This window comes from Siphateles boraxobius, unplaced genomic scaffold (genome assembly GCF_051911475.1).
Source record: "Siphateles boraxobius isolate OS27281-9 unplaced genomic scaffold, OSU_SipBor_1 9, whole genome shotgun sequence".
NCBI classification, from domain to species: domain Eukaryota; kingdom Metazoa; phylum Chordata; class Actinopteri; order Cypriniformes; family Leuciscidae; genus Siphateles; species Siphateles boraxobius.
This window is the reverse complement of record NW_027509219.1, coordinates 14,543,030-14,556,489: the sequence shown is the minus strand read 5'-3', so window position 1 is coordinate 14,556,489 and position 13,460 is coordinate 14,543,030. Positions and strand designations below refer to the sequence as shown.

Here is a 13,460-nt window from a genome sequence, read left to right as displayed (position 1 = left end):
ACTGAATATAATTGTAACTTTAATAATGATTAATCTTTATTTAATTTATACAGTGAAGATTATATGCAATGTTTTTTACAGTTGATTACTTTATTGAATTACTGTACCAGAAAACTACTGTTAGATACCTAAATAACCTGAAAAGCACTGTTTATTTTATTTGTGTCTTTGCTCCAGTTTATTTTTTTGTGCTATTGCTTGTAATTATTTACTTTTTTTTTTTTTACTGTAGCCCTTTTTTTCCCTGAACATAGTATATACCGAACCGAAACTGCGATCCTAAAACTGTGATGATAACTGAACCGTGAGTAATTTGAACTATTACAGAGAGAGAGTGAGGGATGTTGTCCGGTCTGATTCTCACTGCTCTGTTGCCTGTTACTCTTCCTGACAGGAAAGGCAAAGCTGATAAATGACATCCTGTGTTGTGTTCTCTAATGCAAACAGCCTCAACACACGCTCTCCCTCTCATTCAGACACTTACACATATACTCTCTCGCTCAGTATTACTAATTACTTGATGCTCAGGTTGATACCCGTCGTCTTAAATTCAGATTTTGCTCTGGTGACTGTGTGTCAGTTCCATTTTTCATTCTTGAGAGAATGTGAATTTGAAGTGATTTGCTCATGCCCCACAAAATGTTGAATTCGAATGGCAGGAACAGGAATTTATTGAATGGACCCTTTGTAATTTGGTTTTCAGGTGACACTACGCTTGTGGGTTTAATTCATCAAAATAATGACTTGGCCTATAAAATAGGTTGAATTATTTGTAAAATGTTTTTGTTGTTGTTGTTGTTGTTGTTGTTGTTGTTGTTGTTGTTGTTGTTGTTGTTGTTGTTGTTGTTGTTGTTGTTGTTGTGGAGAAGACCAAGGAGTTGATTTGTCACTCCCTCAGCCTTTGTATTAGAAACACCCTCGCTGAAGGTGTTAATTTTGTTTTTTTGTCATTTCCTGCCAAGGTAATATTACACAAAGTATAGGTTTGGTTTCACAGACAGGGCTTAGATTAAGCCAGAATTATGGCCTTAGTTTAATTAGAACACCTAAGTAACTTTTATAAATGTGCCTTAGAAAAAAAGAAAAAAGACTGATGTGCATCTTGAGACAAAACAATGGCACTAATATATTTTAAGATAAGCCAGTGCAAGTTGTTTGTAGTTAGAACAGCTTAAACATACATTTTAGTCTGGGACTAGCTTAAGCCTTGCCTTTGAAACCCGGGATAGAGTTATAAATGTGGATTACATTTTAAAAAAAAATGAAATATCAAAAAATTACTAGATTTGATATTTGATGTGTTGATAACTCTGGAAACACGTCATCACAGTCTGTGAAAAAGGTCCATTGTAATCCAAAGAAAGTCACACATCAGAGAAACTTTATTATTTCACCACAACAACAAATTGACAGGTCACTGGTCCTGTTAATGGTGTCTGTCATGTGAACCTGCTTCATGGTGTTTGGCTACATTTTGAAGAGGAATTAGAGCATTATGAGAAATTCTGTTCTTTCACCATGGTTGATATGCATATATATATATGAAATTTGTCTATATGGAAATATTTAATGCACATTTTATAGATAGCATTTCAAACATTCATTATTAATATCATCAAGTCACATCACATTCTGCAGTTTCATTATTGTTAATGAAAACTATTAAAAATTGTTTTTGTTCATTGAAATAAAACTGAAATAAAATATAAATATTAGATTAAATTAAAAACTTATTTTATATCAGTTAGTTGCTAAGGTAACATTTCTAATTTTCATTCATTTTTTTAAAGTTTGTACTAAAATTACTAAAACTAATACAGTAAAATAGAAATATAAAACAAATGTCAAAAGCACATAAAATTACTAAAACTTAAGCTAAATTAAAATGAAAATTCTCCAGGCTTTTTCAGTTCCATTCTGATTGGAACAAACCCCTTACTGTCACATACACAGTGATCACACTCAGTTCTGCTTGTGATCAAGGAGCTGATGACTGTTTGTGTGTGTGTTAGATACACTATACCCTCTGTAGTCTCCTCATTAAAAGAGTCACGGTTGAATAGATACACTCACCAGTTCAACCAGTGTACTTCTATGAGGTCATTGAACTACTTTCATGGGAGTCTCACCAGTGTCTTCATGTCCTGTTTTTCCTTGTCATTAATTTTCACTAAGTTTTTGTGACTCTGCTTCAGGTTAATTTCCTGGTGTTACATTACTGCCCTTAAAATATCAGCAGCTTCCCAGCAATGACACTATGGTGGTACTAAATACTTTGTTACAGGATGGCGAACTGGTGATGGTTGGGTTTATATTTGAAATGTGGTTGGTGTTAATAGTCCTGCTTCTCTGTTCTGTGATATATACAAGATGGTTTTATGCCCTGCTGGACAGATTTCATCTCTTCACTCAGTAATTGGCTAATGTCCAGCTCTGTGATAAGAGGGCCAGCTGTGATGTCACACCCAAAGGGAGTGGCTGCTTTTTTATGACTGGGTTGTGTTGAGCATAAGATTTAGCTTCACCTTGTGGTTGTTTGCAGTGCTGCAGCAGGATTAAAATCCATCTCCATCTTCATTTATGCTTTTCCACTATCAGAAGCATCATGCCTATTAATAAAAAAACAAAAAAATAAAAATTAAAAAAAAAACATGGGTGCTTTCAAGTTCAATTGCAGTATTTTTTTCTTAATAAAGAAAATGACCATATTAAAGGTAATTATATACACTGCCTTTTGGGTCAGTAAGATTTTTTTAAAAAGAAATTAATACTTTTATTCAAAAGTTGACAGTAAAGAATTACCTAATAAAAATTGCATTATATATAATCAAATAATATAGAAAATGAATCTGGTTTCCACAAAAATGTTTATTTGTACAATAATTTTCCATAAATTGGTAAAAATGTGAAATGTTTCCTGGGCAGCAAATCGGTATATTAGAATGATTTCTGAAGGACCATGTTAGAGCCCTGAACAGGACTGTTTTCTTAATCCTGCTCCCGCACCCGCAACGTGTGTGTTCCAGTCCCACCCGCACCTGCAATTCTGTTACAGCTTCTAGAAATTGTGTGAAAAATTACACAAACATTAGTGCTATGCTAAACGTTCAGAATAGCACACATAAAAACGTGCATTTAACTACACTGACTGTAAGATAAAGTACTGCAAGCACCAAACATGACAAACACATTCGGACAGTTTTTTTTATTAGACCTATAAAAATATATTAACTTTTAAAACAAAAGACTACAACTAGTGGAGCCTAAAATATATTTTAAAATATATGAGTAACAACACACAGCCCTAAAACAACAGTTAATGGGATAGTTCACCCTGAAAAGAAAATTAATTCATAATTTACTCACCCTGGTGTTGTTCTAATGCTGTATGCCCTTTTTGGTTTTATGACCACAAAAGGAGGATTAAAAAAAAGTGTCCTACTCGTGCTTGGCCATTTAATGGCAGTGAATAGCAACCATTGTAAAGCTTTTTCAGAAAGATGCAAAAAAAGTATCACAGAATTATCCCATGTGACTATACTAAGTGTATAAATGTATACTAAGTGTTCTGTGGGTATACAATATGAAATTTAATGGGTTTGTTTTTATGAAAATCCTGACCTTGGCCGATGGTCTGTGCCAGCCTGATCTCACAGCAATTCGTACGTATTTTACGAGATGGCTAATTCGTACGAATGACATACCCCTGACCCTGCCCCATCACTGGGGTTTAGAAAAATTGTACAAATCCTCACACGAATTAGCCACCTCGTACTCGCTCGTATGAATTGGTCGTGAGATGCCGTTGTCTGTGCACGACTGTATGTTCATGAATCAGCGCCGCAGTTCACACCGACTCGCACAGAAACACACACAATTGGCGAGAAATCAAGATGTACAAAAACGCAACACAAAATACAATCCATGTACCACCTTCTCTGAGGTGAATATCTGTTGTGTTTGTCGTAACAAGAAGTTGCGCTCACATCCGTTAACTGTCATTCTGACTGTCATCTGACAAAGGGAGTTCCGGGTCTGAAGATATTTAACTCGGTGAAGAAAGTTCACTGGCACTTTTGGGGGGGGGGGTTTGAGACGTTGTATTTCATGTTGTGTATTTACTTAATGAATTAATAAAATAATAAATCACTTGGCCTAGCCTGCTACAGATTGCTATGGAGGAAGAGAATGTTACTGATTGACTGCGTGAACTTCATTTGTTGACACATCGAAAGCATTACAAATCTTACCACTCTCAACTTTTGAATGTGAGTATTATGTCAGGATTTGAACACAGGTCTCCATAGATACTAAACAGAAGAACAACCAAAAAACATTTTTTATTTTTTTTTACTACTAAAAACACATTTTAACAAATAAGTGGTAATTAACTGCTTTTTTCTCGTCCAGACAGCCACAGGTCTGGGGAAATAAAAAACGAAAATTTAGATTTAGATTTTAGATTTTAGATTTTAATTTGGTATCTTTTAAGTTAAAAACATCCTCTTTTCTTCCTTCTCTTTACAGGAGCTGCTAAAGCAGAGTGTTAGTGGACAGGAGGAGATTAAAGACACAGATAATCTGGTGCAGGAGACCGACAGTCAGTACGGCACATGGGAGACAGGACTTCGCACAGATGACAGGTGAACACACACGCGACACGCCTCGCCAAAACCATATTAATTCCTAAAAGAGCCATTTTCCCCTCGACTTACATAGACACTGTACCTGAATGACTCCAAAAACTGACCTCAGCCACTGTTTGTAACTCAACACCAGGATCAATTGCATCTATTGAGTGGGTCATCTGTAACAGAGCTATAATGCTATAATGATCTCATGGACAGACACACAGGCAGATACATCTTCATTACAGAGCAGACTGGGGTTGTCAGAGAGGTTTGGATACAGTAGTGACTAATGCAAGAGGGAGTCAGATGAAATGAGAGCTGATGTATGTCGATCATTGGGTTGGATCTGTGTTTTGAAATGGTCTTTGGATGGGTGGACATTGTGTTTTTCTATTAACATGGATGTCGCAAAGGCAATGTATCCACATTTAACTTAAGTGAATTACTCCTCATAGTTAGCTGGTAACTTTATTAGGAACTGCAAAATTAAATCAAATTATATGAACGGGAGTCTGATCGTCATTCAGGCTTAAGTGATGTGTGCAAATCAAATTAAATACATGGGCTACAACCATTTGTTACTAAAATTGTGATGTAACGGAAGTAGCAATCTTTGAAGTAGTATTCTATATTGTGATGCACATCCATATGTAACAGTTTATTGAAAGAAAAAGAAGAGTTGGAACTTGATACTGTCCATCGGTTGTTGATTGGATAGAGGCAGATATGAAGAAAATTAAATCTTGCAGTCAATTGTAAGAAAGGGGCAGGATTTAACCAGGCAAAATGATTGGAAAAGTCTGTCAAGAATCATGTCTTTCCGGAAAATTTTGTTAGGCCATCATGATTCAAATTTATGAGGAAAAAAGAAATGGATAAATTGCTCAGAATATGATCAATAATATGCATTTATAAAATAGAGAGTGACATTTCTTTTCAAGCCAACTTTAAATATGCTACCACTGTTGCTTCAAAATACTTTTACTTTGGATAAATTTGCCATAGGTTGTTTTATGATTTTTTTTCACCCAGCTATATTTGGTCAAATGTGACATATTCTTTATATTATTCCAACAAAAACATAATATGACAAATTAAAATGTGATGTCTACAAATATGCAAAGAAAAGGCGGGGGGTTAATATTAACTAGTCATGTTTTTTGCTTTCTCTATGCATTTTCTGCACACATTAAACATGACAACATGTAATTGTGTCCAAATATCCCTTTTCTCCACCTCAGCCTCACTCCAGCTACACCTTCATCTGAAGGAAACCTCACCCCGTCTCCACGGAAGTCAACCCCACCCCACACTGCCGAACAATCCCTTCTCTTCAGCACACCCGATGGCTTGACCACATCTCCTCACAAGCGGACAGAGCTCCCGTTTCCAGAGGTCAGTCTTCATCCTTAGACCATAAAGGGATAGTTTATCCAAAAATGATGAACTCACCCTCGTGTTGTTCCAAACCCATCTGAAAGTGGGACTTTTACGGGCTTTTCCCAAATCATGGAAGTGACCTCAACGTCCGGGTTAGTGGTAGCATGAGACATCAGGCAAGTGTTATTTCAATAAACTCCTGATGTACTTACAAACTTTCCAATGCCTCGTTTTATGAATACAGAACCTATTTGTACTACTGTGGAAGTCTGGTACCATTCCGGGGTACAATTAGTGGGGTAATTTACGAGATACAACCTTGGATCCATTAGCGCATACACTAAGCCATTCGGCTGATATCTCTAAATAAGATCTAACTTTAATAATGTTCGACCAAGGGGAAAAAAGCTTCTGGGGGGGTGTTTGGCTCGAGGTCATGGTGCAAAGGACCCTAGGTTGAAATTACTCTGAACCATCCCTTTAATTTAGGTGGTACATAGGTACAATTTTATTTAGATGATCATTGAGGTGGAGCAAACATAGGTGGTAAACAAAGCTAAAACATGCTTCCTTGATGCTCTTCAGAAGACTTATCAAAAAGCTCAAATTATGGATTTCTATTATAATGCCTTTTATGAACTTTTTGAAGTGTCAAAGTTTAGGTAGAATGGACTTCTGATTGACAGAAATCTCTCATGTCTCATTAAAAATATTGTCATTTGTGTTACAAAGATGAACCGAAATCGTATTTTCATTTTTTGGGGGATGAACTATCCCTAGAAAACACTTATAGACCTTAATTTGAAGGCAAACACGCAACTCTATCCATGGCATTTGTTTTTCTGTAGGCACCCACAACACTGTTAGACTCTAGTGCACTACGGGCTAGGGTCCACTTAAACAAGAAGAGCACTCCCAGAGCCCCTCCCTCACGAGCCGCCCGTCACAGCGCCCTCTTATCACAAGTACCCGAGGGAACCGAAGCAGGAGATGATGAATGGCGCTACAAGGACACAACAGGTACTTACACACATCAACTACTAACAACTTACTGAGGTTGCGGGTCCTCTTCGGGTCATAATTGTCTCTGTAGTGTAGCGGAGCCTATAAAAGCTTATAGTCCTCGACACTCACTTCAATCTTTCTCTCTGTCTGTAGAGGAGAAGAGTGACTCTCCTAAGCAGGGGGAGGAGTCCGACTCTGAGGAGAAGGCCAAGGGAATCGACTCCCGGACTTCCTCCGTGTCTCAGCCTCAGAGAGTGGCTCTCTTCCCTGGCATGGACCCATCAGCTTTGATGGTAAGACTTTTGGGATCCCCCCCATGCAGTTGCATTTCCTTAGCCCTGTAAAGCCTGACATATGAAATAATTATCAGAAAAATAGATTTTTTTTTTTTTAATTGAACAGTTTATCGAACTTTTAGACAAAATTGAAAAAATGAAGAAATGGTTTACATGTTTTTTTGTTGCGTTTCATATTTGATACATAAGGCTTATATAGCCCATATAGTATGATATAGGATAATATTAAACTGATACTTAAAAGAGAGAAAAAACACCTAGGTTTTATTCAGTGCCCCAAACTGAGCAAAAATGTGCAATTTGGTGCAGCTGCTTATATTTATATTGCTAAAAAGTAAGATTAAATTCTGATAGCTTTTAATGGAAATCAATGAGATCTTTATAACAGTATAGCAGACTATTTGCATAAAATGCATAGAAATATCAGTTGTTAATCTATATCTTGGCATATCTTTAAGTTGCGATCATGTTGATAATTTAGAGGCCTTAGACAAATCTCTATGTCAAATGTATCAATTATGATACAGTAGGTATATGGAGTAAAGCCCTGTTTAGCCAGCAACACACAAAGCAACATGATTACATTATTTTTTTTAATGGGGAACTGGCAACTTCCTGAGATATATTATATGTAATATTATAATTGATAGTTCTTGCTAATTTTATGGTGCAGTGAGCAGTTTAGCACTTCTGCAGTTTATATAAAAATTATTTCCCCTGGACTATGTTCATCATTAGGGTCAAGAACACTGATTATTTGTCAAATTCAAATAATATTTTTGCCATTATGAGTGAGTTTATTATGTAGATTGTTATGTCATTAGCCCGATTAATGATAAAATGCCAGAGGTGGACAGTAACAAAGTACATTTGCTTGAGTACTGTACTTGAGTACACTTTTTGAGTATCTGTACTTTACTTGAGTATTATTTTTTTCTGGAAACTTTTTACTTTAACTTCACTACATTTGAAAGACAAATATCATACTTTTTACTCCACTACATTTCTGTCAAGGTCCTTGAGTAGAAAGTAGTAACGTCAGTCAGGGGATGATTTTGGTTGCAGGGTTTGCATTTTGGTTGGAAATGAAAGCCGGGTTGACGTCAAAGCCAAAAAACTTTAAATAGAGCACTACTTGAGGAAACAGCCATTTGGGTGTCCGAAACCATTGTGGACGTTGTTGAGTGCACTTATTCAATCTCACATTCAATCCCACTACTGGAACTGTGTTCTAGAAATAAATTTGATATTGATATGAGGGTTGGTAGGCAGGCATAAGGTACTGTAAGTATTACATACAACAAAGCAACAATAATAAAACAATGCATTGACTTTTACTAATGATACTTAAGTACTTTTAAAAACAAGTACTTCTGTACTTTAAGTAAAAATAGGTCTTTACAACTTTTACTTGTAATGGAGTAATATTTGACCAGTAGTATCTGTACTTTCACTCAAGTAAGGAAGTTGCTTGTACTCTGCTTGTACTCAATACTCCTAAAAATACTCTGATTTCAACAACCGATACAACGCAGCGTGTGTACAGTGCAGGTTGAAATGTGTTTTGACTGGAAATTACATCGGCGATTACCTACACCCAATGAGAGTGCAAGATACAGGGCAAGGGAAAGTTCAGGGGGAGGAGTCATAGACCTGCAACAGAACATCAGCAAGCGTGGCTTCTGCAAGCAACCATTCTCTCCTTCATATTCTTCTCTTTTTTTTTTCGCTGTAAATCAGCACACAGACAACTTGGATCACAAGGTTATTGTGTGCATTATTTTAAAAAGAAAAAAAAATCCAGTCTTAAGCGTGGTCTTACGTTATTTCCGCCATCAATTCTAGTGTGTTTTGATGTGATATGTAGTTTGCGGACCAGAAATTTTTTTTTCTGCGATTCTTCCTATTGAAGTGTTGTGTAATGTGTGACCCCCCCCCCCCCCCTGTCGCCAATCCATCATATAATGTGCACACAACAGCAACTAAACAGTACCCCAGACAGTCGTGTAATGTGAGAAGAACAGCGATCTGATGACTTTGAAAAATGTCCCAGCATAGCAATGCTTGTTTTAGGTCTTAAATGCCAAAAATTGCATGAATTTGTAAGGAAGCTTACAAAAGAAGCTTGCGGCTTGTGACTTGAGGTTCATTTGTTCATTTTAGGCTCAGCTAAAGAAGAGAGGAGAGTCAGACAATCAGACAGACGGCCCCTCGCCCTCTCAGCTCTCACGCTCACCGAAATCTCCATTCTTGCCTCGAGCTGCCCGTGTGCTGCCTCCTGCTGGCGGCAAAGAGAACGGGTAAGTGCTTTTTAGGTTTATGGACATCAGAAAGTTTCAGAATCATCTCTTGTCTGGGAGTGTTGACCAGTTTTTCTGTCTCTGTCCCCTCTCAGAGAAGAGTCCTCACCTCAGTGGCTGAAAGAACTAAAGACTAAAAAACGTTTGAGTCAGTATGAAGGCGACAGTACAGCCTGAACAAGCAGGTAAAAGGTCTTATGTGTCTGTACGAGTAATTGCATTATAATTAGACTCACAATACTAAAACTTCTGTAGTAAATGGCAATTGCAATGTTTTTTTTGTTTTTGTTTGTTTTTTGATACCACAGAAAAAAACTATTATAAAAATGTAGTAATATTATAAAAATTCTAATCATAGAAACTAAGACCAAAATATTTGTACAATTTATTTAAAATATAAAATTTTAGTATAAATATTAACAATTGAATTAAAAACAATGTGCCTTAAAGTATTTCTCAGTTATGTAAAACTTGCTTATTTTTTATTTTTTATTCAAGCAATAGATCAAATAAAGACAGCAGAACAATGATTGCTTTAAGTGCTTTAGGTTTTTGACAGCAACGTTAAGTAGATGACATACAAAAAAAATCTAAATAACTTAAATTAGTGACATGATAGTTTTCACTGCATGATTATTACATACATTCATACTGATTCAGTTCTGTCTTTTTTGTTTCAGTATTTATTAATTAATATATTTCATTTATTTATTATGTTCACTTAAAGGGACAGTTCAGCCAAAAATGAAAATTCTGTCATCATTTACTCACCCTCGTATGACCTTTTTCTTCAGTGGAACATAAAAGAAGATATTTTGATCAAATGTTTGTTTGTTTGTTTGTTTGTTTGTTTGTCTGTTTGTTTTTTGTGTGCGTGTGCACATGTTTTGTTTTTGTGCCCATACAATGGAAGTCCGTAATCACCAAAACTTTTTGGTCACCAACATTTTTCTAAATATGTTCATAATTAATTTTGGGGTGTACTGTCTCTTTAAGAAATCAGGGTCCAGAACTTTACTGATAACTATAAAAAATGTGGTCATTCTAAAGAATCACAGAATCTAAATAAACCAGAACACAAGCAAACACGTCGAGGTAATGAGCAAAAATCCATGTAGGATGATCAAGTTTTGCTTAAATAGTTTATGAACTTTGACCCCATAAAAGTACATAGTATAAGGCATTTACATGACACATTTGTGAGTTAATAAGTATTATTGATGTGTTTCTATTAAAAAGCTGTCAGACCATAATAAAGTGGTGGCACTACTTACACTGGAGGAAAAGTGATACTTTTTTTAAATATATTTTGATTTGCACTTTTGACATCCCTCATTATAATGTATTTTACTTATATATATATATATATATATATATATATGTGTGTGTGTTTTCCCCCCGACCGTTTCAGGATGCCTTATAACTGCAGTATCTGTAGCTGTAAACTCGTGACAGAAGCCTTAACCTTTAACCTGGAGTTGACGGAAATTCTGCTGCTGCCGCTGACTACAACATCATTCTGTTTCGTTGGTTTTTCTGGCCTTCCTCTCCAGCCTGAGTCGTGTACATGTGCATGGTGCCTTTCTAAAAGATTTCTGGCTGACATAAATGAAGAAGCAGAGATCTGTGTGTGAAGCGTGTGTCCATGTATGTGTTGTCGAGTTTCAGTGCAGCTCTTCGTCATATGAGAGAGAATTATTTTTGCATAGAGCCACTTTAACCTCTAGTGAGCGAGAGATCATCGTTTATAGTGGAACTGTGGGACCACAAGCACCTACAAGTAACCGGAAGTGCTTCATATAACTGGAGTATGATGCTGGTTTATTTTTACCCATTATGTTCATATTAGCACAGTTTTCATGCTATTTTTTTTTTTCATTCACTTGATGATTATAGGCATCAGTTGCACATGCATTTCCATAGATGTCATGATTTTATTTCGAAACTTTATTAGTCAACAAATCATTGCTGAGCTGTATAGAAAGTGTATTTAGTTATGACACGTTCATGTAATCACAGAAAGTTATATTTGTATTAATGTCGGTTTGAAAGAGGAAAATGGTAAATGATCAAAAAATTAGTCGAAATTCTTCATTTAAGAAGAATTGCGGCCCTCTGAACTGTATGTGCGTTGATGTGTGTGTGGAAACCTCATTGGATAGGCCACCGAATGAAATTAGTTCATCATTTGTTTGCACAGGTCTTCACTCCCAATAACCCATATTTTGTGTTCGGATTTAAGGCGTTTTTACAGGCAATGGCCTGTGTGTTGCCGTATAATGGATCATTTGTTTAGTTTCACCATTCCATCATGTTCTCGGTTGAATCCATAATATCATGATTGGAAAAAATTGCGCATGTACAATCAGTCATTCCCTTTCTTTCACTTTATTTTGGTATTTGTATCCCAATACTTTACTTGCTTTAATGATGGGCCAAAAATGATGGTAGGAAATTGCACAATCAGCATATAAATCTTTTTCTTCCCTTACAATGTAATAATGAATGAATACAAAGGGAATTTGTTTTATTTGTGTCCCTTACTCACACTTTTTGTTTGTTTACTAGTTCGCTTAAGGGAAGTTTGAAATGTCAAAGTACTGTAAACATTGTTCACATTACATTGCACACTAGGTGTTACCGTATTTTTAAAAGAAAAAAAATGCTGGGTCATTTTGCCACTTAACAAGCACTTTCCACCTGTTAATGAACAGCGTTTCTGACCAATAGTCACTTTTGTAACGCATGAGTCTTCGTTGAAGTCTATGTTGTGATGTTGGTATGCTGACGGAATGTGAGTAATGTGTTCTTTTTTTTTTTCTAATATCAGCTTCTTTTTCTTTGTCTGCCTACAGTTGTTATAGTCTGTTTAAGGGTAATTTGTCCTTTTTATTTTAAATTTAACTGTAAAGATGTCCATTGCACTGTTGTAATGCCAGTGTCCAATACTGTAAATTCGTAATAAAATTTACTATAAATTGATTTATCCCCCCTCGTTTTCTTAAAATTGTTCTTTTCAGAACTTGCAAAAATAACATGCACTATGCCGCTGGGAAGAGCTCATCTATTAACACCATTTTTGGCAGACAAATTGAATCACAAAAGTTCATGTGATTTTTAAAATCTTAATTTCCATGTTTCCATACACTTAATTGTCAGTCACACTTTAGATTAGGGTCTAATTCGAACTATTAAATACGACTTTTGCCTCAATAAACTCCTACACTGTAAAAAGAAAATTGTATGATTTATCACAACTTTTTTTCTTTTGTCAAATACATTTTGATAATTAATTTGGTTCAGATTACATATTTTTAGTTAATTAGACCAATCTCCTTCATTGTATTAACTCTTTTTTTTTATGAACTAGGCAAGGCAACCAGGTAACTTTAAGTTAAACCAACAATATATTTTTACAATGTAAATACTTATTAATAGTTATTAAGGTAGTTGTTAAGTTTAAGTATTGGGTAAGGTGGTTGTTAAGTTTAAGTATTAGGTAGGATTAAGGAATAGAAGGAAACACTTCATTTTATCATCAGATCCTTCTGTCCACCTCTCTCATCACTGGGCATCAAAGGAACTTCCCTCCACTGGTTTGAGTCCTATCTCACAGGTAGGTCCTTCAGGGTTACATCGAGAGGCGAGGTATCCAAAGCACATCAACTGAACACAGGGGTTCCTCAGGGTTCAGTTCTTGGACCGCTCCTCTTCTCCATCTACACCACATCATTGGGACCCATCATACAGGCACATGGTTTCTCTTACCATTGCTATGCTAATGACACACAGCTCCACCTCTCATTTCAAACAGATGATCCCACAGTAGCTGCACGTATCTCAAGCTG

At 36.0% G+C, this 13,460-nt stretch overlaps 1 protein-coding gene across 2 annotated transcripts in view; it reads left to right on the top strand.

Annotated features, from left to right (window-relative positions):
* LOC143732264 (uncharacterized) overlaps positions 1 to 12,594 on the top strand; it is a 47,152-nt gene extending 34,558 nt beyond the window's left edge. For both annotated transcript variants that reach the window (XM_077223133.1, XM_077223134.1), the window contains exons 7-13: positions 4,528 to 4,643; positions 5,873 to 6,026; positions 6,860 to 7,031; positions 7,170 to 7,309; positions 9,476 to 9,612; positions 9,708 to 9,797; positions 11,024 to 12,594. In XM_077223133.1, coding sequence (XP_077079248.1) covers positions 4,528 to 4,643; positions 5,873 to 6,026; positions 6,860 to 7,031; positions 7,170 to 7,309; positions 9,476 to 9,612; positions 9,708 to 9,789 — 801 coding nt within the window. In that variant the 3' untranslated portion in view covers positions 9,790 to 9,797; positions 11,024 to 12,594. The remainder of the gene's footprint in view (positions 1 to 4,527; positions 4,644 to 5,872; positions 6,027 to 6,859; positions 7,032 to 7,169; positions 7,310 to 9,475; positions 9,613 to 9,707; positions 9,798 to 11,023) is intronic.
* Positions 12,595 to 13,460: the final 866 nt, after the last annotated feature.